Source organism: Ciconia boyciana, chromosome 2, assembly GCF_034638445.1.
Source record: "Ciconia boyciana chromosome 2, ASM3463844v1, whole genome shotgun sequence".
NCBI classification, from domain to species: Eukaryota; Metazoa; Chordata; class Aves; order Ciconiiformes; family Ciconiidae; genus Ciconia; species Ciconia boyciana.
The window spans coordinates 435939-461141 of NC_132935.1; the positions used below are offsets into that span (position 1 = coordinate 435939).

Sequence of the window (25203 nt, forward strand, 5' to 3'; positions counted from 1 at the left end):
GCACTGGGGCTCATGCATTGGGGGGTCACCTGGGGACTGCAATGGGGGTCATGAATTGGGGGTCACCCTGGGGGCTGCACTGGGGCTCATGCATTGGGGGTCACCCCTGGGCCTGCAGTGGGGCTGGGGGTCACCCTGGGGGCTGCAGTGGGGCTCACGCATTGGGGGGGTCATCCCGGGGCTGCGGCAGGGCTCACGCATTGGGGGTCACCCCAGGGGCTGCACTGGGGCTCATGCGTTGGGGGGTCACCCCTGGGGCTGCAATGGGGCTCACGCATTGGGGGGTCACCCCGGGGGCTGCAGCGGGGCTGGGGGGCACCCCAGGGACTGCAGCGGGGCTCATAAATTGGGGGGGTCACGCCGGGGGCTGCAGTGGGGCTCATGCATTGTGGGGGGTCACCCCAGGGGCTGCAATGGGGCTCATGCACTGGGGGGGGTCGCCCCGGGGGCTGCGGCGGGCAGGGGTCGCTCACCACACAGTCCTGCAGCAGGTCCTCCAGGCGCGTGACCGTGATGCTGCGATCGCACGAGTATTTCTTCTTCATGTTCTCCTGCGTCTTCCTCAGGAACTCCTCAGCCTCCTTCACGTCGGCAAAGAACTGGGGGGAAGGGGGGGTCAGCCGGGGCGGCGCGGCGGCCCGCGGGCGTGCGGGGGGCCCCCCCTCCCAGCCCACCCTACCTGGAAGTAGGCGCCGTTCTCCTTCAGGTGGGCCTCGATGCAGCAGCACAGCTGGAGCATCCAGCTCCACTGGGTCTGCAGGGCCGCCTGGAAGGCCTGAAACGGGGACGCGTCACCCCGCGCCGCCCCCGGCCCCCGCCCCGCCGCTCCTGCTCCCGCTCCTGCCCCTGCTCCTGCTCCTGCCCGCTGCCAGCCCCCACCCAGCCCAGGCAGCTGCCTGCACTGCCACAGCCCCCCGTGCACTGCCCCCTGCCCCACGCACCGCACCCCACACTGGCGACCCTGCACTGCCCCACGTGCCGCACCCCACACCGGCGACCCTGCACTGCCCCATGCACTGCACCCCACACCGGTGAGCCTGCACTGCCCCACACACCGCGCCCCACACTGGCGACCCTGCACTGCCCCACGCACTGCGCCCCACACCAGCGACGCTGCACTGCCCCATGCACTGCACCCCACACCGGTGAGCCTGCACTGCCCCACACACCGCGCCCCACACCGGCGACCCTGCACTGCCCCACACACCGCGCCCCACACCGGCGACCCTGCACTGCCCCACGTGCCGCACCCCACACCGGTGAGCCTGCACTGCCCCACGCACCGCACCCCACACCGGCGACCCTGCACTGCCCCACGCACTGCGCCCCACACCGGTGAGCCTGCACTGCCCCACGCACTGCGCCCCACACCGGCGACCCTGCACTGCCCCATGCACTGCACCCCACATCGGTGAGCCTGCACTGCCCCACGCACCGCGCCCCACATCGGTGAGCCTGCACTGCCCCACGCACCGCACCCCACACCGGCGACCCTGCACTGCCCCACGCACTGCGCCCCACACCGGCGACCCGGGGCGCCCAGGCCCCCAGGCCCCCGTGCCCCAGCCCCCTCACCTCCAGGGTCTGCCTGCCCGGGTGCTCCTCCCGCAGCAGCCGGTCCCCCGTGCTCTGCAGCTCCTTGATTCTGCGCTCCCGCAGCTCCAGCTCCCGCATCAGCCCCTGGCACGGCCCCGGGGGGGGGGGGTGAGCGCCCGGCCCCCCGCGGGGCCAGCACGCGTGTCTGCGTGTCTGTGCGTGTGTCTGTCTGTGTCTGTGGGTGTCTGTGGGTGTCTGCGTGCGCCCGGGGCTGAGGGGACTCTGCAGCTGCCGGGGGCCACCGGGGACAAGCCGGCGGGGGATGCTTGGGGGGGGTGTTGGGTCCAGCGCCCACACAGGAGCCTGCTGGGGTGGGGAACTGGGGGGCATGGGGGAGGGAAGGGGTAGGGGCACTGGGGGACAGGGCTGGGGGGGCTGAGGGACGGGGCTGGGGGTGCGCAGGGAGGGGGACACAGGGCCTGGGGGGCTGAGGGATGGCGCTGGGGGTGCTCAGAGGCTGTGGGGCAGGCCGGGGGGGCAGAGGTTTGCGGCACCCCAAGCCCGGCTCAGGGGAGGTGCGACCCTCAGCAGCTGCGCGAGCGCAGCAGCAGAAGCGGCAGAAGCAGGGTCAAGGGGCTGGGGGTGCTCGGCCGCGCACAGAAGCGGTTTCAGTCAATCGATAGCGAGAGGGGAGAGCGACTGCAGCCGCAGCTCAGACAGGGAAAAGACAGAATGGATAAGGGAAGGGCTGGCACGAGCAGGAGATAAGAGCAGGGCGGGAGCCTCGGCAAGCAGCACGGCACAGCGGCACGGCAGGGCCGGTGTGGCCAAAGAGCATCCTCTGCCACAGGGTGCAGGAGGCACCTCCAAGAACCTGTCACCGCCGGGCCAGAGGGACGGGGACCGTGCGGGACAGCCACATGCAGGGACAGGGAGGGATGGGGACCGTGCGGGACAGCCACATGCAGGGACAGGGAGCGGGCAGGACGGCACGTCCCAGGCTCTCTCTGTACCGAGTAGTTCTCCTTCTTGGCCGTCATGTTGGGGTTGCGGTCGCTCCAGTCGAAGTTCACCTCCTCCTCCTCCTTCTCGTTCAGCCACATCAGCTCCTTGGTGGCAGCGCTGACGAAGCCGTGGAGGCTCTCCAGGTGCCGCAGCCGGGACTTGGAGGTGTTCTGGGGACGGGGCGCAGGGATGGGCCATGGCCGCACCCTCCTCCCCGCATGTCTTCCCCACCCCCATCCTCCTCCCCATGCATCTCCCCCCCCTGCATCCTCCTCCCCACACCTCTCTCCCATGCCATACACCCTCCCAGCTGCGCGTCTCCCCCATGTCACGTCCTCGCCCCCCGCCCGTCGCCCCCAGCCCAGAGCCTCACCAGCAGCTTGGCGTACTGCAGGTCCAGCTTGCCCAGGCACTCCCGGTAGGCGTTGCGGGGGCCGGGGGAGAGCTGCGCCTGGGGGAGACATGCCGTGAGCGCGGGGACCTCCGGACCCACCCCCTGGGGACGGCAGCACCCCGGCGTCCCCAGAGCACCCCGTCCTCCCAAAGGCGGGGTCTGGGGAGAGACCCTAATGCCGGGGAGTGCCGGGACAGGGCCGCGGGGCAGGGCAAGAGCCGTGCACAGAGCGAGCAGTGCCGGCCCCGGCAGCCCCTCTGCGCCGGAGCACGAGGGGGCCGAAGGCGGGGCAGCGCGCAGGAAGGGCAGCGGGGGTGCCACTGGGGCACGGGGTGCGCGGGGGGCGGCAGGGTGCCCTTGGGGACCGTGCCCCGGCTGTCCAGGGCGCCCCAGGGCACAGAAGGGCTCCAGGGCAGGCGGCTGCGGGGGCAGAGCTGGGGCTGCGGGGAGCCGGGACGGGCCGCTCTCCACCGGAGCCCCCCACCAGCCTGAGCACAGCCTCAGCGCTGGGGGACCCCTGGGAGCAGGGGCGGGGGCGGCCCCGGGGGGACGCCGCGGCAGGCGGCTCACCTCGTCAGCCCGCGCCCGCTCGATCTTGGTGCGGAACTCCTCGATGGAATGGTGGAGGCCGCGGTGGCTGCCCAGGTGGGACTCCACGGTGGGCAGGTCCATGCCCCACTCGGCCGCCGCCAGCCGCCGCTGGTTCTCCTCCACCCAGGCCAGCAGGTCCTGCAGGTACCGCAGCGTCGCCTCATCCAGCTCCTGCCGCGGCCGCTGCCCCAGTGGCACCGTCACCGTGGCCGCTGGCACGCCCGACTTGAGCCGCAGGTTGTACTCGGTGCGGATGGCCACCAGGCGCTCGTGCAGGCGGTAAACCCTGCGGGCAGACGGCGCGTCGGCACAAGGGGCATGGAGGGCACAGAGGACGTGGGGGGCACGGGGGACGTGGGGGGCAAGGGGGACATTGGGGGCACAGGGGACACGGGGGCACAGGGGACACGGGGGGTACAGGTTGTGGGCTGCTCCTGCAGCCAGGCAAGTGCCAGGGCACACTGTGTGGGGCACATCATGTGGGGCACGCCATGTGAGGCATGCCACGTGGGGCACACCCGGCGTGCCGTACCTGCGGTACATCTGCTCCCCCTGCGGGTGCCGGCCGTCCTTGAGGGCCTGCACGTCGTTGAAGAGCAGCCGGATCATGGCATCCGCCTTGTCCAGGTCCCGCTCAATCTCGGCCGCCTTCTGTGGCGGCTTCCCCGCGTTCATCAGCCGGACGTCCTGGGGACGGGGCACAGTCAGGGGCACGGCCAGGGGCACGGCCAGGGCCTGGCCCCTCGGCCGCGGCCCCGCAGCCAGAGCCGCCACTCACCGACTGGAGCAGGGTGTCAGCCTGGTTGAGCTGCTCCTCGCAGAGCCCCGACTCCATCTGCAGCTTGCTGACGATGCGCTGCAGCCGCTCCAGCCTGCGCAGGGAGACGGTGGGGCTGGGGTTGGCACGCGGGCACCGATCCCATCCACGCGCGGCACGGGTCCTGCCCCATGGGGCACCAACCCCATCCGTGCATGGCGTGGATCCCATCCCCGCACAGCACGGATCCTGTACATTCATGCCACGGATCCCATTCCCTGCACAGCCCAGATCCCGCCCCACACAGCACGGATCTGTCCCGCACACCCAACAGGGACCCTGTGCCAGCCCAGCTCTGATCCCGGGCCTGCAGACCCGGATCCCATCCCTGCCCGGGCGAGGAGCCCTGTCCCGCTCCCTGTCCCACTCCTTGTCCCATTCCCTGTCCCTCTCCCTGTCCCGCTCCCAGTCCCGCTCCCCGTCCCACTCCCCGTCCCGCTCCTTGTCCCGCTCCCTGTCCCGCTCCCTGTCCCGCTCCTTGTCTTGCTCCCCGTCCCGCTCCTTGTCCCACTCCTTGTCCCGCTCCCCGTCCCGCTCCCTGTCCCGCTCCCTGTTCCAGTCCTTGTCCCACTCCCCATCCCGATCCCAGTCCCGCTCCCAGTCCCACTCCCTGCCCCACTCCTTGTCCCACTCCTTGTCCCGCTCCTTGTCCCGCTCCTTGTCCCGCTCCCCGTCCCGCTCCCGGTCCCGCTCCCCGTCCCGCTCCTTGTCCCACTCCTTGTCCCGCTCCCCGTCCCGATCCCCGTCCCGTTCCCCGTCCCGCTCCTTGTCCCGCTCCCTGTCCCGCTCCCTGTCCCGCTCCCCGTCCCGCTCCCCGTCCCGCTCCTTGTCCCACTCCTTGTCCCGCTCCCCGTCCCGCTCCCCGTCCCGCTCCTTGTCCCGCTCCTTGTCCCACTCCTTGTCCCGCTCCCGGTCCCGTTCCCCATCCCGCTCCTTGTCCCGCTCCTTGTCCCGTTCCCCGTCCCGCTCCTTGTCCCACTCCCCGTCCCGCTCCCCGTCCCGCTCCTTGTCCCGCTCCCCGTCCCGCTCCTTGTCCCACTCCTTGTCCCGCTCCCGGTCCCGTTCCCCATCCCGCTCCTTGTCCCGCTTCCTGTCCCACTCCTTGTCCCGCTCCCGGTCCCGCTCCTTGTCCCGCTCCTTGTCCCGCTCCCGGTCCCGCTCCTTGTCCCGCTCCCTGTCCCGCTCCCGGTCCCGCTCCCTGTCCCACTCCTTGTCCCACTCCTTGTCCCGCTCCTGGTCACACTCCTTGTCCCGCTCCTTGTCCCGCTCCCGGTCCCGCTCCCGGTCCCGCTCCCTGTCCCGCTCCTTGTCCCACTCCTTGTCCCGCTCCTGGTCACACTCCTTGTCCCGCTCCTTGTCCCGCTCCTTGTCCCGCTCCCCGTCCCGCTCCCCGTCCCGCTCCCCGTCCCGCTCCTTGTCCCGCTCCTTGTCCCGCTCCCCGTTCCGCTCCTTGTCCCGCTTCCTGTCCCACTCCTTGTCCTGCTCCCTGTCCCGCTCCCCGTCCCGCTCCTTGTCCCACTCCCTGTCCCACTCCTTGTCCCGCTCCTTGTCCCGCTCCTTGTCCCGCTCCCTGTCCCGCTCCCCGTCCAGCTCCTTGTCCCGCTTCCTGTCCCACTCCTTGTCCCGCTCCCTGTCCCGCTCCCCGTCCCGCTCCTTGTCCCACTCCCTGTCCCGCTCCTTGTCCCGCTCCTTGTCCCGCTCCTTGTCCCGCTCCCGGTCTCGCTCCCCGTCCCGCTCCTTGTCCCACTCCCCGTCCCGATCCCCGTCCCGCTCCCTGTCCCGCTCCTTGTCCCGCTCCTTGTCCCGCTCCCGGTCCCGCTCCCTGTCCCACTCCTTGTCCCGCTCCCCGTCCCGCTCCTTGTCCCACTCCCCGTCCCGATCCCAGTCCCGTTCCCTGTCCCGCTCCCTGTCCCGCTCCTTGTCCCACTCCCTGTCCCGCTCCCAGTCCCGCTCCCTGTCACACTCCTTGTCCCGCTCCCCGTCCCGCTCCCCGTCCCGCTCCCCGTCCCGCTCCTTGTCCCGCTCCTTGTCCCGCTCCTTGTCCCGCTCCCCGTCCCACTCCTTGTCCCGCTTCCTGTCCCACTCCTTGTCCCGCTCCTTGTCCCGCTCCCCGTCCCGCTCCTTGTCCCACTCCCTGTCCCGCTCCCTGTCCCGCTCCTTGTCCCACTCCTTGTCCCACTCCCCGTCCCGATCCCCGTCCCGCTCCCCGTCCCGCTCCTTGTCCCGCTCCTTGTCCCGCTCCTTGTCCCACTCCCGGTCCCGCTCCTTGTCCCGCTCCTTGTCCCACTCCTTGTCCCGCTCCCTGTCCCGCTCCCGGTCCCGCTCCTTGTCCCGCTCCTTGTCCCGCTCCCTGTCCCGCTCCTTGTCCCACTCCCTGTCCCGCTCCCTGTCCCACTCCTTGTCCCGCTCCCTGTCCCGCTCCCGGTCCCGCTCCTTGTCCCACTCCCAGTCCCGCTCCCAGTCCCTTTCCCCATCCCACTCCCTGTCCCGCTCCTTGTCCCGCTCCCTGTCCCGCTCCTTGTCCCACTCCTTGTCCCACTCCTTGTCCCACTCCCTGTCCCACTCCTTGTCCCGCTCCCTGTCCCGCTCCTTGTCCCACTCCTTGTCCCACTCCCTGTCCCGCTCCCTGTCCCACTCCTTGTCCCGCTCCCTGTCCCGCTCCCGGTCCCGCTCCTTGTCCCACTCCCAGTCCCGCTCCCAGTCCCTTTCCCCATCCCGCTCCCCGTCCCGCTCCCCGTCCCACTCCCTGTCCCGCTCCTTGTCCCACTCCTTGTCCCGCTCCCCGTCCCGCTCCTTGTCCCGCTCCTTGTCCCGCTCCTTGTCCCGCTCCTTGTCCCGCTCCCCGTCCCGCTCCTTGTCCCGCTTCCTGTCCCACTCCTTGTCCTGCTCCCTGTCCCGCTCCCCGTCCCGCTCCTTGTCCCACTCCCTGTCCCACTCCTTGTCCCGCTCCCTGTCCCGCTCCTTGTCCCACTCCCTGTCCCACTCCTTGTCCCGCTCCCCGTCCCGCTCCTTGTCCCGCTCCTTGTCCCGCTCCCCGTCCCGCTCCTTGTCCCGCTCCTTGTCCCACTCCCCGTCCCGCTCCTTGTCCCGCTCCTTGTCCCGCTCCCCGTCCCGCTCCTTGTCCCGCTCCTTGTCCCGCTCCCCGTCCCGCTCCTTGTCCCGCTCCTTGTCCCACTCCCTGTCCCACTCCTTGTCCCGCTCCCCGTCCCGCTCCTTGTCCCGCTCCCTGTCCCGCTCCCCGTCCCGCTCCTTGTCCCACTCCTTGTCCCGCTCCCTGTCCCGCTCCTTGTCCCACTCCTTGTCCCACTCCTTGTCCCACTCCCTGTCCCGCTCCTTGTCCCGCTCCCTGTCCCGCTCCTTGTCCCGCTCCCTGTCCCGCTCCCCGTCCCGCTCCTTGTCCCACTCCCCGTCCCGCTCCTTGTCCCGCTCCTTGTCCCGCTCCTTGTCCCGCTCCCTGTCCCGCTCCTTGTCCCGCTCCTTGTCCCGCTCCCTGTCCCGCTCCTTGTCCCACTCCTTGTCCCACTCCTTGTCCCACTCCCTGTCCCACTCCTTGTCCCGCTCCCTGTCCCGCTCCTTGTCCCGCTCCCTGTCCCGCTCCCCGTCCCGCTCCTTGTCCCACTCCCTGTCCCGCTCCTTGTCCCGCTCCTTGTCCCGCTCCTTGTCCCGCTCCTTGTCCCACTCCCTGTCCCGCTCCCGGTCCCGCTCCCCGTCCCCACCCCACGCCCCATCCCGCTCCCGCCCGCGGGCAGGGCTCCAGCCCCACCCTGCCCGCGCTGCCCGCCCCGCCCCGCTGCCCGCCCCGCTCCCTGCCCGCGCTGCCGCCCCCGGCCCCGGCCCCGCTCCCTGCCCGCTCTCCCCGCCGCGGTGCCGGCCCCCGGGGCCGGGGCCCCGAGCCCCGGCAGGGCCCCGCCCGCCGCACGGCCCCCAGCGCCCGGCTGCCGAGAGCCCGGGGCCGGCGGTGCCTCCCCCGCCGGTGGGACGGGGCCGGGGCCGGGGCCGGGGCCGGGACCCCGCCGCCCCCCGCCGCCCCCCCGCGGCCCCGGCCCGGCCCTCGCCTCTCGAACTCGGCGCGCAGCAGCTTCTCCCGCTCCAGGACGGCGACGTGCAGCTTGCCCCATTCCTTCTCCACGTCCAGCGGGTGGTACCCGGGGGGCACCTTCAGCTGCCCGGACTGCACCGCGCCCTGCGCCCGCCGGCGCGTCAGACCACCGGCCCCGGGCCCCGTCCCCGGGCAGGGCCGAGCCGGCGGCGGGCGGTGGCCCCGGGGGCCGCCACTCGGCCGCTCCGCGCCGGAGGCAAAGCCTCGGGGAGCCGTGAGATGGGAGAGGCACCCCCAGCGCCCCGGGACCCCCAGCACCCCCCAGCGCCCCGGGTCCCCCGACCCCTGGGACCCCCAGCCCCTTGGGACCGACCCCCCAGCACACCAGGACCCCCAGTGCCCCGGGACCCTGGACCCCTGGGACCCCCAGCCCCTCAGGACCCCGGTCTCCCGGGACCCCCAGCCCCTTGGGACCGACCCCCAGAGCCCCGGGACCCCAGCCCCTCAGGACCCCGGCACCCCCAGCCCCCCGGGCACGGCCGGCGGCGGGTGCCGCTCACCTCCAGGGACTGGAAGATGGCCTTGGAGCGGTTCTTGTCGGCCTCCTTGGCCGGGAGCTCCGTCTCCTTGAACTTCAGGAACTGGCGCCAGAGGATCTGCCGGGAGGGGGGCGGCTAAGGTGGGCAGCGCGGACCCCCGGGCGCCACGACCCGCCGCTGTGGGCACGGGCCGGGGCCGGGACCCCCTCTGCCTGCCCGACCCCTCTGCCTGCCAGGCTGCCCGTCCCGGCAGCGCATCCCAGCCGGTGCCTGCGCGTGGGCCGTGGGGCTGCAGCCGGGGCCGGCTGTGCAGGGGCTAGGGGTGGGAGGGGGCAGCTCGGGCAATATCCATCCCCCCCCAATTTTCCATGCGTGTGGAGCTGATGGGAAGGAAGGGGCCGGGTGGGGAGCTGGCGTTCGCCACCGGTGACTCACGCGGAGCCTGGAAAGGGTGAGTCAGAGGGGCCCTCCCTGCCCGGAGCGCTTCGGCTCTGCCGCGGCACGGCCGCCTGCTCCCCAGCCCCTCCCGGCCGGCACCGGCACCAAGCCCCCCTCGCCCCACAGCCCCCCAGGGCCAGGCTGCGCGGACCCAGCCGGGGCTGGGACGGGCGGCGGGCTCAGGGACGGGCAGCGCGGCGGCCACGGCCGGGTCCCCCCGCTCCCCGCGGAGCCGTGCGGCCCCGAGGCCGGCATGAGCTTGCGGCGCGGCGGGGCGGGGTGCGTGCCGGCCCGGGGTTGCCCGCGCTGGGAGGACTCGCCGCGGCATGAGCCGGCCCGCAGCCGGGCCACCGGCCAGCTGGGCCGCTGCCAAGCACCTCCCCGGGCACCGGCACAGCTCACCGGGGCCTTTCATCCCCCGCCAGCACCGCGGCACCGTCCCGGCTCCCTCACCTCGATCTCCTCGTAGCTGGCGGGGAAGCGGCGCTCCTCGAAGAGGACGGTGTGCTGGCAGATCCACTGCAGCAGCACCGTCACCACCTCGTAGTACTCCTGCCAGCGCAGCTGCAGCTCCTGGGCGGAGGGAGGCGTGTGGGGCCGGGCGCCTGCCGCGGCGGGAGGCCGACCCCCCCCCGGCCCCCAGACTCACATTGGCCTTGACGCCGTCCTGCACCTCGGGCACGCGGGGCATGGCGTCGTAGAGCGAGGAGACGTAGGTGATGATGGACTTCTCGTCCGGCTGGGGCACGTCCACGTCTGCGGAGAGGGAGGGTGCTCGGGCGGGGGAACGCGGGACCCGCGGTGCGGAGGGACGGGGGCTCTGCAGGACGGCCCCGCCCCGGGACCCGTCCCCTCGCAGCCGCGTCTCCCTGCCCGTACCTTCGGGGTCCAGCAGGCGCGTCACCCCCAGGTCCCGCTCGGCCACGGTGAAGGCCTGGTCCAGGTTCTCCAGGTTGCTTTGGCGGTACACGCGGTTCATGTCGATCAGCATGGGCCTGTGGGCAGCGGGGACGGGTCAGCGGGGGTCCTGCCGGGGACCCCGCGGCAGCCGGGGGCAGGGCCCGCGCCGGCAGCCGCTCTCCCGCCGGGCCCGGTGGACGGCGGGGCCAGGACCGCAGGCAGCGCCCTCCGCCCGCCCCGCCCTGCGGCGCCAGTTTCTGGCGGACGTGGGGGCCGGTTATTTGGAGAGACCCCGGGGCGGCTGGGCCACCCCTCCTGGGGGCCGCCAGCTCCTCTGCGGAGCCGCCCGCGCCCTGCACGCCCACGCCACGCTCCAGGGGTGCCGGCGGCTGGCGAGACCCCCCGCGCCCGGCCCCGGGACGCCCCGACGGCCCCGTGCAGACCCCACAAGCAGGCAGCGTCCCCGTGTCCCCATGGGGCAGGCGGATGCCCCGCGTCCGCCATGGGGCAGGCAGCGGCCCCGGCCCCCCAGCCCGGCGGGGGGTCCCAGCCCCCGGCCCAGCCCGGTGCCTACAGCTCCCTGAGGCGCAGGCTGCGCTGGACGGAGTAGAAGGAGCCGCTGATGCCGGGGGCCGCCGGGCGGTCGGGGACGTCTTCGCAGACCATCACCACCCCGTCCTCCGCCCCCGGCAGAGCCCGCGCAGAGCTCCCCGCGCCGCGCCGCCGCAGCTGCTTCCTGGCCCGATGCCGCCCGCTCCGCTCCATGGCGGGACCGAGCTCGGCGCGGCGGTTGGTGAGCTCTTGCCACGGCGGCGGCTTGGTGCAGAGTGCGGCGCGGCGCGGGTGCCTCCTCCCTCCCTCCCTGCGCGGGCGCGGCACGCCTGCACGTACTTGCGCTCCCCAAAGGTGCGTGGCGGCCCCAGCAGGACCCGCGGGGGCCTGCCTGCCCGCGCCCCGGCACGCCGCGGAGGGCACGGTGCCTGCCGCCCGCGGGTGTCAGCGCCCGCCTGCCCACGCAGGCGGCGGGGTCAGCAGGTCGGGCGGGAGCGTGGGAAGGCGGCGAAGCCGCGCGGCTGCCAGCGGCAGCTGCCAGCGCGGGCCGACGGGCCGGGACTCGTCAGGAGCACGTGCTCGCATCGCCCCAAAGCGGGATCGGCGCGGCTGGCCCCGCTGGCGGCGGGTCTCGGCGAGCGCGCGCCTGCCCCGCGCGTGGCTCGGCCCGGCCTCCCGGCGTCGCCCTGCGCTGCTGGCCCGAGTCCAGCCGGCGCTGGAGCCGGGTCGTCCACGGCCCCGGGGGCTGCTCTCCCCACCACCCAGGAGCCCGAGCCAGGGCACGGTCGCGCCAAGGGAGGCTCGGCACCACCGGGGTGGGGCTGGGGTGCCAGGTCCCCGCCAGGGAGATGGGAGCTCTGCGCCCGCAGGCAGGTACGGCGCTGCCCGCCCCGGCCGGCCCGCCGCGCTGCCCTGGCACGCGGCGGCCAGGAGCAGACCTGGCTCCGCTCCACCTACTTGTGCCGGTGGATGATGGCGTTGAAGAGGCGCCCGTCCCGCCAGCTGGTGGTGAAGTTGTCGCAGCGCAGGCCCTGGTAGTCCTCCACCATCCGCTGGGACCAGAGCAGCAGCTTCTCCTTGGCTGTCATGTCCTCCGACTGCCCCGTCACCTGGATGTCCGAGATCTGCCGGGACAGAGGGTTACGCCGGGCCGTCCGTCGGCTCCCGCCGCGTGTGGCCGCGCCCGCTCCGTGGCGGCTGCCACCTCCTCCACCGCGGCCCCTGCCAGCGATCCCCCGGCCCCACCGCTGCTCCGTTCCCGCCCCACGCGGGGACCAACCCGGCACCAGGGAGCCCCCAGCGCTGCGGAGCCCCAGCCTCCCGGCACCGCCGGCACTGCCGCTGGCCCCGCCACCGCCACATTCCCCCCCAGGCCGCGGCACGGCGCGCGCCCGTGCCGGGCCCCGGGGCTCTGGGCTCACCTGGAAGTGGAGGATGATGGTCCAGATGAGCCCCAGCGTCAGCTTGGGGTTGCCGTCGGCAATGTCATCGTTGCGGATGTTGACCAGCTTCACCTGCGAGGCCAAGGCACGCGGCGGCTGCAGGGAGGGCGGGGAGCGCGCCCCAGCCCCCGGGGTCCCGGGGGGGTCCCGCCAGCCCAGCAGCCCCGCGAACGCCCCTCACCTGGCGATGCTTCAGGTAGTTGAGGGCGATCTGCACGTTCTGCAGCTTGTGGAAGCGCATCCTGCCCTTCTCCCGGGGCTGCGGGGAGAGCGAGGGGCGATGAGCCACGGCCCCCACCCGGCACGGCCACCCCCCGCTCACCCGCGCGTGCGAGGGATGCTCGGCACCGAGCACTGCGGTGTCCCCCGCCCCGTGCACCGCCCGGCCCCTCCCGGCGCCGCGCATGCCGATGCCACACGCCTTCTGCACTTTGTCCCCTCCGGGGAGGGGACGGCCCCCGCCTCTCCCACCGCAAAGCCGCCGGACGGGGCCAGCCCAGCCCAAACTGCCCCCGGCCCCGGCAGGGCCACACCGCCCGTGCAGCACCGGGGCCACCGGCCGCCATGCCAAGGGAAGCCAAGCGCCAGGCGCGGTGCAAGGCGAGCGCCCGCTGCTCCCTACGGCGTCCGTCGCGGGGCCCGGCTGCTCCCCGCGCCACCCTGCTGAGCTCCAGCCCCTGCCCGAAACGCGAGAGCTGCCTGTGCAGGCAGGACAGGCAAGAGGAGCGCAGGCGCCGGGCACCCCATCGCCACGGGGAGCTGGCGCCGGCACCGGGGCCTGCGCAACCCCCGCCGCAGAGGGGCATCGCAGCCGCTGCCCGGGGCAGCTCTGCCGAGCCGCCCCTGGCCAAGGTGCCACCGCACCCCGTGCCCCCGTCCAGGCAGCGCCCGCGCAGAAGCGAGCGGGCAGCACGGACCCGCCAGGAAATCCTCTGCCCGTCCCGCGGGGCTGCGGGCAGGAAGCGCCGCCGGACCACACAATGGCGAGCGCGGCCGGCCTCGCTGCCGGATCCTGCGCCCACGCTGCCTTGGCCACGCAGCAGCGCCGGCCCCACCGCGCGGGCACAGCCCGGCCCTGCCCTGCCCCTGCCCGCGGCATCCCGGCAGCACCGCTCATCCTGCCCTTGCCAGCTCCTCGCAGCCCGTCCCGCCTGCGCGGACGTGGCAGGGCCGTGCTGGCGGCGGCCCGCGGCTCGCTGGCACGCTCCGGTCTCGCCCCGCAGCAGGGACCGGGCGCCACCGCGCTGGGCGACCCCCCCGGCAGGAACCTCCCCACCCTTGGGGGTCCCCAGCCGGGGTCCCCTGGGCAGCAACCCCCCCCCCCCCAGCTCCTGCCTGGACAGACCTCCCACACCCGCCGGCCCCGCAGCCAGGCCTGGCACTACGCCGGCAACAGCAGTGCCTGGCCTCGGCTGCCGGAAGGGCCAGGGAGCCCCTGACCCCCCGCGTGCCATCAGCCGTGGACCAGGGTCTCTTCCACCCAGCAGCCGCGGGGCACGAGGGAAGCGCGGCCGGTGGGGGCAGGGTCCGGCCGCGGTGGGAGAGCCGGGGGGGGCGGCGGCCGCGGCACCGTCGTCCTCGCTGGGTGCCCTGGGACCTCCAGCAGCCCCGAGGAGGCGAGGGGCACGCCTTGCCGCGGTGCCGGGAGCCGCAGCCCAGCTGCGGCCCCGCGGGAGTCCCAGCCCCGCGGCACCGCTCCTGGTGACGCCGCGCTCCTATCTCGCCGCCGCAGGCGAGGCCCGGCCCAGGGAAACCCGCCCTAGCGGGCGCCCAGCCTCGGCCGCCCTGGCCGACCCCGCTGCCGGAGCACCCCGGGGCGCTGACGCGCCTCCCCGCGGCACAGCACGCGGCGACGCCTCTCCTCCGCACCCGCGCCGGGACGGGACAGCGCGGCCGTGCCGGTGGCGGAGCGTCTCCCGGTCGCGGCGGCGGGCGCTTGCCACGCAGGGCCATGCGGAGAGCAAACGGCAGAACCACTCACCAACCGCAAGTTCCTGATCACGTCGCGCTCCCTCGGCTGCCCGGGCAGAGCAGTGCAAAGAGAGGAAGGAGGCAAAGGCCGGAGGGGGACGGTCAGGGCAGACCCGCCGACAGGAGCCCAGGGCGGAGAAGCAGAGAGTTCACCAAAGCAAAGAGACGTCCGGGCGTTAGAGGCCGCGGTGGGACCGGGGGGGCTGCGGGATGGAGGGGGACGGCCGCGCCGGCGGGGCTTGGGGCGCTCCGGCACGGCGCCGGGCCGCTCTCCGGGACGGGACCGAAGCCGGGGGAGAGGCCAAGCAGGAGAGGGGTGGGAAGCAGATGCGGGAAGCAGAGGATGGGACGGCCGGCAGCCGGGGCTGCGGCACGCGGAGCCGGCGCGGGGGAGCGGGGCGGCAGCGGTGCGGCAGCAGGGTCGGCGCGGCACCTACCAGCGTGTCCCCGGAGAGCACCTCCAGCAGCGAGATGAGGTTGTGCCCATCCCGCAGGTCCTCGTAGAGGTCGTTGACGTGGCGCTGCGCCTGCAGGGACGGCGACGGCGTTATGGGGGTGCCGGGGGGCCCTGCAGAGCCCCAGCACCCCCCACCTCCTGCCCCCCCGCCCCATGCCGGCTGCCACCGACATGGGGCAGCCGGGCGGGGAGCCCAGCGACGCCCACCCCTGCGCAGCGGGTGCTCACACACGTCCCCAAGCACAGCCCGGTGCCCCCAAACCCCTGCCCCCCACCAGCACACTCGGGCAGCTCCCCCCGTGCCCCACAGAGCAGCAGCTGGGCTGGGTCCGGCGTCCCTCCGCCACGCACGGGGACCCGCTGCCCACCATGCCGGCAGCCGCGGCGGGGTTGGACATGCTGCCCACCATGCCGGCAGCCGCGGCGGGGTTGGACATGCTGCCCACCATGCCGGCAGCCGCGGGGTCTGGCCCTGGCACGGGGAGGGGTCGGCGTGAGAGCAGAAAGAGCACGGTGGGGGCAGCCGGAGAGGGAGAGACCTACCTCTGCTCGCCAGTGCTGCGCGGGAGAGGCAGAGAGAAGAGAGAGGTCAGGAGAGGCAGCAGAGAGGAGACAGCCCCGGGGCGGGCAGGGGCAGCCGGGACCCGCCCCGGGCAGCAGCACCCCGCGGCGGCACCGATGCCACGGCACCGATGCCGCAGGGCCGGGCACCCGGCACGCAGGAACACGTCCGCGCGCGGGGGCCGGGAAGACGTCTCGGCGCGTGCCAGGCGCTGACATGGGGCTCTGCCCGCCGTGCAGCAGGGACGGGCACCGGCACGCCGGCGGGGCCCTGGCAGGGTTCGGTGGGGTGCGTGGCGCGGGCGCCACGGGGAAGGAGCAGGGAGAGGGGCACGGCTGGAGATGGAAGAGCGGGGCAGGACGGGAGGGCACGGGGCAGGCACTGCCGAGCGCAGGCAGCACGGTGGGCACGGCCCCCCCGGGCCGGCAGGAAGGGCGCAGGCACCCCGGTGCCCAAAGGAAGCTGCGGCAGTGCCGGGGCGGGGGGCGGGGGGGGGTGCGGGCAGGGAGCCCGGCAGAGCTGCCAGGCTCCGTGGCATCAAAGCCCGCAAAAGGTCCCCTCGCGCCCGGGGCCAGAGCACCATCCCCTCCCCAAGCTGGCACGGTGCTTCTCCGCTCCCGGCCTGGCCCGACGCCCGGCACAGCCACGGGACGGCACAGCCCCCCCGGCACAGCTGGGCAGGGGAAGGGGGGAGGCAGGGCAAGCAGCTCCTGCCCACAAGGGCCCCAGCGCTGCCCCCAGCCCCGCTGCGGGCCGGAGCAGAGCCCCCCCCCCAGAGGCAGCCGAGCGGCCTCGACCACCGCCGAGGCGGCAGGAGCACCGGCACGGGCAGCCGGAGAGGCTGTGTCGGCACAGCGCTGCCGTGGGCCCCCGCTGCCCATGTCCTGCTGTGCTCTGCCACGCTGGCACGGCGGGTCGCGGCTGGGGGTGCCCCGGTGCTGCCTCCGGCACAGCCGGCACGGCCTCCCCAGGACTTTCTGCCGGGGTGGCGAGGGTTCCGCGGGAGGCGGCGTGTGCCCGTACCTTGATGAGGTGCTTGTTGACCCATTTGGTGAAGGTTTTCTTCTGGACCCGGTCTCGCTCATCTGCAAGAGAGGAGAGGGCAGGGTGAGCGGCTGGCGGGGGGGTTCCCGGCACGGCACGGCACGGCACGGCACAGCTGGCGGGACCGACGGCAGAGGAAGTGATGAGCCAACCGCTCTGGGGAGCCGCGGTGAGTCACGGGGCGTGTGAGGGGAAGGAAATGGTTAACGTGGATCGGCCCCTGCGTGCCTGCACCACTGCAGCCCCGGCAAAGCCGAGCAATGCCTGCAAGGAGCCCGGAGCAAGGCCCGGTGCCGCGGCGCAGAGCCCGGGCAGCCGCCCCAGCACAACCCCGGGCGCTGCGGGCACGGCCCGAGCGGGGCGGCAGGGGACGGGGCCGAGCCCACGGCCAGCGTGCACTGGCACAGCGGTGTGTGCGCCCCGAGGCAGACGTGGAGGGGATGAGGACGAGCCCACGGGGCGTCTGCCCCGGCGCAGCCACAGGCGCGGCACGTTGGCCCCGAGTGGGACGTGTCCGGGCCCAGGGTGAGCCCACGGGGCGTCTGCCCCGGCACAGCCGCCGGCACCCCGCGTGCACGGCCCGACCGGGACGGGCGCAGGGTGGGGACGAGCTGAGCCTGCCCCGGCGCAGCCCCAGGCGCGGCACCCTCGCCCCGAGTGGGACGTGTCCGGGGTGGGGCTGAGCCCACGGGGCGTCTGCCCCGGCGCAGCCCCAGGCGCGGCACGCTCGCCCCGAGTGGGACGTGTCCGGGCCCACGGGGCGTCTGCCCCAGTGCTGCATGCGCGGCCCGAGCGGGACGTGGCTGAGCCCACGGGGTGTCTGCCCCGGCACGGCACAGGCGCTGCCTGCCCGGCCCCGGCCGCGGCTGTCCGGTGTCCGGGGCAGAGGTGGCCGCCGCTGCCGGCCGCCCGAGCGCGGCTCTGCGGGGTGGGGAGAGCCCGGGGGGTGCCCCAGGGTGACGGCCCCGGCAACTCTCCCACCCGCTCCTGCGGGCAGCTGCAGGCAGAGGCCTGGGAATCCCCGCGGGCTGCCCACGCCGCGGGCAGGGCGTCCCTGCGGACAGGCAGGGCCGCGGGGCCTCTGAGTCACGGGCGCTCCCTGCCCGCCGCCCTGTCATTAGGGTCGGACCGGGACGGCTGACGCACCGCGCTGGGCACCCGGGCTGCTGCTGCCCGCTGCCCCAGCTAACGAGCACCCATCCCGCGCGCCCTGCTGTAACGAGCACCCGCCCCACCCAGCCCCGCTGCCTGTGGGGGGGCAGCTCCCCCTCCTCGCCCCGCTCCCCCCTAGGCCCCGAGCGTCGCCGCTGAGCCCGGGACGGCCGGCGCCGGACCCGGGCCGGTGCCGAGAGGGGTTCGGTGGCAGGAGGGGACTCCCTGGGCACACGGGGCGATGCCACTGGCCCCACGGCCACCCCTCCGCGACGCCCGCGCGCCCACGCCATGGCAAGCCGGTGGGGCCGGGGTGGCGCGTGCCGGGTCTCGCCCCACCGGAGCGTGCTGGGATCTGCCCGCGCGGCGCCCGGGGCCCCGCGGCCGGCGCCCGGCCCGGCCCGCACCCACCCACCCGCCCACCCGAGTGACGGGCACCCCGACCCCACGGGGCCCACGGGCGGCTCGGTAGCGGGACCAGGGCGCGAGGGGCAGGGAGGCGAGGGCCGGGCAGCGGCAGCACCGCGGGAGGAAGGAAGGAAGCGTGGGGCACGCTCGCGGGGCGGGTACGTGTGCACGGAGCGGGGAGCGCTCCAATGCCGTGCACCCCAGCGGGACCCGCACCCAAAAATTCCTCGACACCCAGGTGAGCCCCGGCCGGTGGCGTACGCCCCGCGGCGCAGCAGGCAGAGCGACGGGCCGCGGCCGTGCCGCGGGCAGGACGGGCAGGGCGTGGGAGGAAGTGCTCGCGCTCGCCGCGGGCAGGGCTGGCGGGCAGCGCCCACGCCTGGCACTGACACGGCGTGGATGGGGACAGGCGCCGGCGTGGGACACGGGGACACCACGCCCCGACTGCTCAGCTGTGGGGGGGCTGCCGGCCCCGGCCACAATGACCGGCTCCGGCCCCACGGTGCTGCCCCATAGCCTGCCCGGGGACACCGCCCCAGCGCGGGGGTCTGCCCCGCAGCCTGCCCGCAGACACCGCCCCAGCGTGGGGGTCCACCCTGGCGCGGGGCGCAGGGACCAGGCCCCCGTGCCGCAGGACGGGGCCCACCCCGGTGCGATGGTGGGGTGGTCGCAGGGAGGGCGGCTGCCACGCCCCACGCCGTCCCCACCGCCGTGGCAGCCCGCTACCTTTCTTGCCCTCGGAGGCCCTCAGCACCGCCAGGTAGAGGTTGTCCTCCGAGCTCGTCCTCTGCCCCGCAGACAGACCCTCCTCCTGGCTGCACAGCCGCTGCCGGGACATGGTGGCCGCCGCCGCCCACGCTGAGCACCGACGCAGCTCGGCTCGCCTCCCGCTCTGCCCGTGCTGCCAGCCCGGTCCCTGCCGATGCCTCCTCCCGCTGAGGTGTGGGGCGGCCCCAGGGAGGAGACTGGGGTTCCCCTCCCTCCCTCCCCACGCCCGGGCACGGATCCTGCCCACAGGAAACCTCCCCGAGCCCATGGCTCTGCTTAACCGTTTCCTCCCCACGCCCCAGGAGCCGCCCGGGGGCCGTGGGGGTGGGGCAGGGACCCCGCGCCCCCGCCCAGGGGGACCCCGCAGCACACCCCGGGGAGCCGGCACCCCCCGGCCCCACACGCCAGGGCCTCGGGACCCCCACGTCCGCGAGCCCGGGGGGGGTTGGGATCCCCAGCCCCGTGTCCCGGAGCTGCAGGACCCCTGGTCCCGCACCCTGGGGCCTCGGGACCCCCAGGGTTCCCAGCCCAGGAGGCTCAGGACCCCCAGGGTCACGAGCTCAGGACATCCCGTCCCACTGCCCAGGGTTCTCAGGACACCCCTGTCCCCATGCTCAGGGGCCACAGCCCCCCTGTTGGGACCTCCAAGAGCCCCCCGGCCCTGTCCCCAGGGGTCTTGGCACCACTCGGTTCCTAAGCCCAGGGTCCTCAGGACCCCCCAGCCCCATAACCGGGAGCTGCGGGACCCACGGTCCCCACAACCCGGGGGCCCAGGACCCCCAGGTTTGCAAGCCCGGGAGGCTCAGGACCCCCCAGCCCCTGCCCCAGCGCTGCAGGACCCACGGTCCCCACAACCCGGGGGCCCAGGACCCCCAGGTTTGCAAGCCCGGGAGGCTCAGGACCCCCCAGCCCCTGCCCCAGCGCTGCAGGACCCACGGTCCCCACAACCCGGGGGCCCAGGACCCCCAGGTTTGCAAGCCCGGGAGGCTCAGGACCTCCCAGCCCCTGCCCCAGCGCTGCAGGACCCACGGTCCCCACAACCCGGGGGCCCAGGACCCCCAGGTTTGCAAGCCCGAGAGGCTCAGGACCCCCAGGTTTGCAAGCCCTGCTCCCAGCTCCCACACACGGGGGGCTGAAAGCCCCAGAGCCCCTCTCGGGGAGTTCGGGTTCCCGATCCCCGGGGCTGCAGGGCCTCCAGGCCAGGGGCTGAGACCCGCGGACCCCCCGGGCGGGGGGTGCCGTCCCCACGCCCTCACCGGCCCAGGGAGCCAGGCCAGGCTCCTCCGCCCCAGCCGGCGCTGCCGGCGATGCATTCCAGACGCTCCTGTGCCGCCTGCGGCACGGCCAGACCCACGCCTCCCGCCAGCGGGCCTGCTGCCGGCGAGCACCCCACGCCCCGGGTGCGGCCGAGCCCCCCGCCCCTGCGCCCCATGGGCACCCATGGGGTGCTCGCACGGGGTGGGGGCCCAGGCAGCGCTGGCGTGGGATGCCAGGAGGAATCCCCCTCCCCAGGGACGCACCGCGGAGCATCTCCTGCCGCGTGGCCGCCAGGCGCCTGCCGTGCTGACCAGGGACACCGCCAGCCCCGGGGACCGCAGGAAGGATTCAGGGTTGGTGCCCCACCAGGGGCCACGTCCCGCCCGGGACCGGGCAGGGCCCAGCCCGGCCGCACGTCCCTCCTTGGGGAGGCCGGCGCTGGGGACCCTCGAGCAGGGGTCGGCACAGCGTGGGAGCCCACGGCCGCTCCGCTCCCTGCCCCCCGCACCCCACCGCTCGGGGACCTCGGGGTGGCACGGGGCCAGCCGCCCTGCCTGTGGCACACTGCACCCATGTCATCCGTCGCCGGGGTGCAGGCAGTCGGGGAAAGTGCAGCCGCAGGCGCTGCCGGCCTGGCGTGGCCGGGCGGAGAGGCCAGCGCCCACGTCCCGTACGCGGGACGTCAACAAAACCAACGCCGGCGGGCGCAGCCCGACCCTTGCATGGAGTCCAAGGGACACAGGGCCCGGCGCATCGTCCCGCCATGACTCACAGCCCCATCGGCGCGCCCTGCCCGAGGCTCCGGTGCGGCGAGCGGCGGCATGGGGAGTGCCTGCCGGCACCCACCTCCGCAGGCAGCAGGGGCTGCCGGGGGCTCAGCCCGTGGGAGCCGCGGCACGGGGCCGGAGAGCCCGGTGGCACAGGGGGCCGGCAGGGTTTGGGGTGCGCGGCAAGGCCGGGGCAGAGCGGCCCCGCTCCCCGGACAGGGGGTGCCGATGCCGCAGCCCCTGCCGGGTTTGCCGGGCGGCAGGAGACCCCCCCCACCTCGCTCCCACCCCCCTTTGCCGGGGACGGTGCCGGCAGAGGCAGCCACGCAGCGCCAGGAGCGCAGCCCCGGGATCCGGGATCCCCCCAGGCAGCGGGGGGCAGCGGGGGGTGCGGACGGGCAGGCCTGGCAGGGGCCGGGCGGCAGGCAGAGGCTGCCCGCTGCCGGGGAGGAGGAGGCAGCCCGGCACAGCGCCAGGGCGGCCGCCGAGGAATGCGGGCGGCAACGGGCTCCACACGCACATTTTCCGCCAAGAGCACATCTAGCGTGGAGCACATCTGGCGCGCAGAGCCACGGCGGCGGGAGCCCGGCTGACGCCAGCACGCGTCACAGGGCAGGGACAGCGCGATACCGCTCACCGTGCCGTGGCCAGCACGTGGGCACCGGCACCGGGACAAGAGGCGACGGCATCGCCAACGAGGCGACACGGGGCACGAGAGGGGCCGGGGAGACGGCGCTCCCAGGGCGGCAACGCGGGGCACCGCGCCCAGCCGGCGGCACCTCGCGCTCCCTCGTGCTCCTCCGCCTGCGCCTGAGCGCTGGCACGGCGCGGCCGGGGCTGGCACCGCGCTCACACGCTGCCGGCTGAGCCGCTCCGCCTCCACCCGCACAGACAGACGTGCCATATCGGTGCCGGCTCCGGAGGGATCCGGATGGCACGGCCGAGAGCTCTCCCTGCTGTGGCGGTGAACCCTGAGGGCCGTGGCCCCGGTGGGCACCCCGGCGGGCACCCCGGCGGGCACCCCGGCAGCCACCAGCACCGCTCCTGCCGTGGCCTCCAGCGCGACACCGGCAGCCCGGGCACTGCACGGTGGCAGAGCAGCGAGACCCGAGCGGCGCAGACTGCCGGCGAGTACCGGACAGGAGGCAGGACGCGCTGCCGGCTCCGGCACACCCCGGCACGGCCGGCGCTTCCCAGGGTGAGGCACCGGGGTGGATCCCCGCACCCGGTCGCGCAGCGGCCTCCAGCGTCCCCCACCACCCCGCTGCCACCACGCACCTCAGCCCACAGCCCTGGCGCCCGCGTCCCCAAGCCGGTGACAGCCCCGCAGATTGCACAGGCCCCACCTGTGTCCCCCGGGTTGCCTCAGCTCCCGGCAGAGCCGAGCCGCCCCGGTTGCCGGATCCTGGCCGGCGTCCCCAGGGACGGCCACCGCGCTCGGCACAGGGACGCAGGCCCCTCTCCACGGTTCCGCCGCGGGCGGCAGGCAGCCGGGCCCACGGGCAGGCCGGCGGGCAGCGTGGGAGGGGAGGGGACGCGGCAGGCGGCGGAGCGGGCGCTTTGAAGATCTGAAGAGGCGGAAGCCCCGGCGCAGCCCCTGGGACAGGCAGGGCTCCCGTCGCAGGCAGCTGCCAACCCGGCCGGGCCGGACGGGCAGGAGCTGCCTCAGCCTTCGGCTCCGAGGCCCCGTGGGTGCCGGCACCCAGCCGGGCCGGCCCAGCTCCCTCCCACGGCATCTCCCCACCGGCCGGGAGCAGGCAGGGGCTGCGGCGCCCGGCGGGGCCGGCTGCCCTCAGCACCCATCCCAGGCGGCCCCCCCAAACCTGCAGCCCCCGGAGAACGCCAGCACCACCGGCACCACGGGGCGGGCACCACGCTCTGCGGGTGGCGGGACAGCGAGGGGCTCCGCGGGAGCACCCGGGGCACCCGCCAAGCACCGGCACGCGCGGCCCGACCGAGCGGACTCCTTCCACTCTGCACCCAGGCACCCTCTCCCCTCTGCACCCCGTGCCCCTGCACCCGTGCCCCCCAGCACCCAGTGCCCTTCTCCCCGCTGCACCCAAACCCCCCCGCCCCGTCCCTGCGCCAGAGCCAGGCTCCCCCCGTGCACCGTCACAGGCAGCTCCCCTGCCTGCACCAGCTGCCTGCGGGCAGGAAATGGGCGCTGCCACCGGACGGCTGCCAGCACCCGACGCCGCGGGGGGATTACCAACCGGCCGAGGGCAGGAGGCCCCTGCCAGCCCCGGGGCCCCGCACCCGCTGCTGCCCGCGCGTTTGGCGCAGGCAGCTGGTGGGAAGGAGCTCCCTGTGCCCTTCCGAGCCGCGCCCCGACCGGGAAGACGAGGTCGGGCGCGTGGAGGCAGCGAAAGCGCCGTGAAACGCCGCGGGTGCTTCCCGCCGCCGGCCCGGGGGGAACCCGGCTGCAGCGGGGGGGTGGGGGGTCCCGAGCCGGTCCCACCGGGAGCCTCCCTCCCGACGGGGAAGCCACGGCCGCACGCGGGGACGCGGGCAGGGCGCCGAGGGCTGCGAGCAGCCGGCACCGGGGTCTCGGCGCCACCGCCCAGGTCACCCCGCCGTGACACATGTGGGGCGGCCTCACGTCGGCAGGACGGTGCTGGCTGGGCCAGCCTGGCCACGGGCGCCGCAGCGGGGCACCGGTGGGGGCCGGGGTGTCCGCGCGGGCAGCGCCAGGGCTCCGGGCCCACCCGCGCGCCGGGGGTCACCGCAGCCCCGCACGGTGCGGTGCAGGACCCCACCTCGGCGCGCGGAGGGGGCACGGGCAGCCACACGTGCACGCACCCAGGCCGGCGCGCGGGCGCGGCAGCACGCGCGGACGCCCCTGCGCGCACGTGTGCGCGCACACGGCCGCGCAGGGACGCCGGCCCGCAGGCGGGCAGGCACCCACGGGGCGCGCCCACACGCAGGCAGGGCACAAACGTGTGCGCACACGGCCACGCGCGGACACGCGCGTGTGCGCCAGCGCGCACACGCGGACACACACGCCCCGGCACCCACCCGGGCACACGCGTGGGGTACGCACGCAGGGGCGCAGGCGGGCGTGCACCGGCACACGCGGGCTTGCACACGCGTGCACACACAACGCGGCCCCCCCCGCAGCGCACGGACACGCAGGGCCCCGTCCCCCCCGTCCGGCCCGGCCCGGCCCGGCCCAGCCCGGCTCTCCGGCCCCTCCCCTCCCCTCCCTTCTCCGCCCTCCCCTCCCTTCCCCTCCCCCGTCCCGTCCCGTCCCGTCCCGGGGCTCTGCCCGTCCCCGGGGTCCGCCTCGACCCGCAGCGGCCCCGGCCCGGCCCCGCGGGGCTCCCCCCGCTCCCCGCTCCCCGCTCCCGGTCCCGGTCCCGGTCCCGCCCGCTCCCGGCCCGGTCCCGCGCGGGCCGCCCCACGCACCGGCGCAGCAGAGCCGGGCGCTCAGGCACCGCCGCCACTCGGGCTCGGGGCCGCCGCTCAGCCAGAGCCCGCCGGGGCGGGGGGCGGCGGGGCTGCCCGCCATGCTCGCCGGGCTCCGCGCCGACGGCACCGGACGGGACGGGGACGGCGACGGGGACGGGGCCCGAGCCGGACCCGCCCCGCGCCGCCGCCCCGCCCCGCCCCCGGGCGGCCCCGGCTCCGCCGGCCCCGGGAGCCCCGCAGCCCCCGGCGGGCCCCGCTCTCCCCCCGCGCCTGGGACCCCTGCGCTGGGGACCCCGCGCCCCACGCAGCCGGCGCCCAGCACCCCGTCCCCTGCGCACCCCGTGCCCTGCACCCAGGCACCCCTAATCCTGCGCACCCCCTCCCCTGCGCTGGGGACCCCTAATCCTGCGCACCCAGTGCCCCTGCACCCAGGCACCCCTAATCCTGCGCACCCCCTCCCCTGCACCCAGGCACCCCTAATCCTGCGCACCCCGTGCCCTGCACCCAGACACCCCTAATCCTGCACACCCAGTGCCCCTGCACCCAGGCACCCCTAATCCTGCGCACCCCGTGCCCTGCACCCAGGCACCCCTAATCCTGCGCACCCCCTCCCCTGCACCCAGGCACCCCTAATCCTGCGCACCCAGTGCCTCTGCACCCAGGCACCCCTAATCCTGAGCACCCAGTGCCCTGCACCCAGACACCCCTAATCCTGCGCACCCCGTGCCCCTGCACCCAGGCACCCCTAATCCTGCGCACCCAGTGCCTCTGCACCCAGGCACCCCTAATCCTGCGCACCCAGTGCCTCTGCACCCAGGCACCCCTAATCCTGCGCACCCCCTCCCCTGCACCCAGGCACCCCTAATCCTGCGCACCCAGTGCCCTGCACCCAGGCACCCCTAATCCTGCGCACCCAGTGCCTCTGCACCCAGGCACCCCTAATCCTGCGCACCCCGTGCCCTGCACCCAGGCACCCCTAATCCTGCGCACCCCCTGCGCTGCTCCCAGGCACCCCTAATCCTGCACACCCCTCCCCCGCACCCAGACACCCCTAATCCTGCACACCCCCTCCCCTGCACCCAGGCACCCCTAATCCTGCGCACCCCCTCCCCCGCACCCAGGCACCCCTAATCCTGCGCACCCAGTGCCTCTGCAC

The 25203-nt window shown here is 75.2% G+C and overlaps 1 protein-coding gene across 28 annotated transcripts in view; it reads right to left on the reverse strand.

Moving 5' to 3' along the window:
* The window catches only part of PLEC (plectin), a 71752-nt gene that overhangs the window by 17496 nt on the left and 29053 nt on the right, over nucleotides 1-25203 (reverse strand). For 10 of the 28 annotated variants that reach the window (XM_072851687.1, XM_072851688.1, XM_072851686.1 and 7 more), the window contains 20 exons: nucleotides 16267-16328; nucleotides 15225-15239; nucleotides 14662-14751; nucleotides 14235-14270; nucleotides 12435-12512; nucleotides 12233-12325; nucleotides 11769-11935; nucleotides 10239-10354; nucleotides 10009-10115; nucleotides 9813-9932; nucleotides 8943-9038; nucleotides 8399-8526; nucleotides 4305-4398; nucleotides 4059-4213; nucleotides 3506-3812; nucleotides 2915-2992; nucleotides 2550-2711; nucleotides 1576-1680; nucleotides 680-775; nucleotides 474-599 (listed from right to left, as the gene is read on the reverse strand). In XM_072851687.1, coding sequence (XP_072707788.1) covers nucleotides 474-599; nucleotides 680-775; nucleotides 1576-1680; nucleotides 2550-2711; nucleotides 2915-2992; nucleotides 3506-3812; nucleotides 4059-4213; nucleotides 4305-4398; nucleotides 8399-8526; nucleotides 8943-9038; nucleotides 9813-9932; nucleotides 10009-10115; nucleotides 10239-10354; nucleotides 11769-11935; nucleotides 12233-12325; nucleotides 12435-12512; nucleotides 14235-14270; nucleotides 14662-14751; nucleotides 15225-15239; nucleotides 16267-16328 — 2231 coding nt within the window. Of the gene's footprint in view, nucleotides 1-473; nucleotides 600-679; nucleotides 776-1575; nucleotides 1681-2549; nucleotides 2712-2914; nucleotides 2993-3505; nucleotides 3813-4058; nucleotides 4214-4304; nucleotides 4399-8398; nucleotides 8527-8942; nucleotides 9039-9812; nucleotides 9933-10008; nucleotides 10116-10238; nucleotides 10355-11768; nucleotides 11936-12232; nucleotides 12326-12434; nucleotides 12513-14234; nucleotides 14271-14661; nucleotides 14752-15224; nucleotides 15240-16266; nucleotides 16329-18573; nucleotides 18701-24044; nucleotides 24186-25203 lie in introns of those variants that run through there. The other 18 variants (XM_072851689.1, XM_072851699.1, XM_072851706.1 and 15 more) reach the window with 8 other exon arrangements.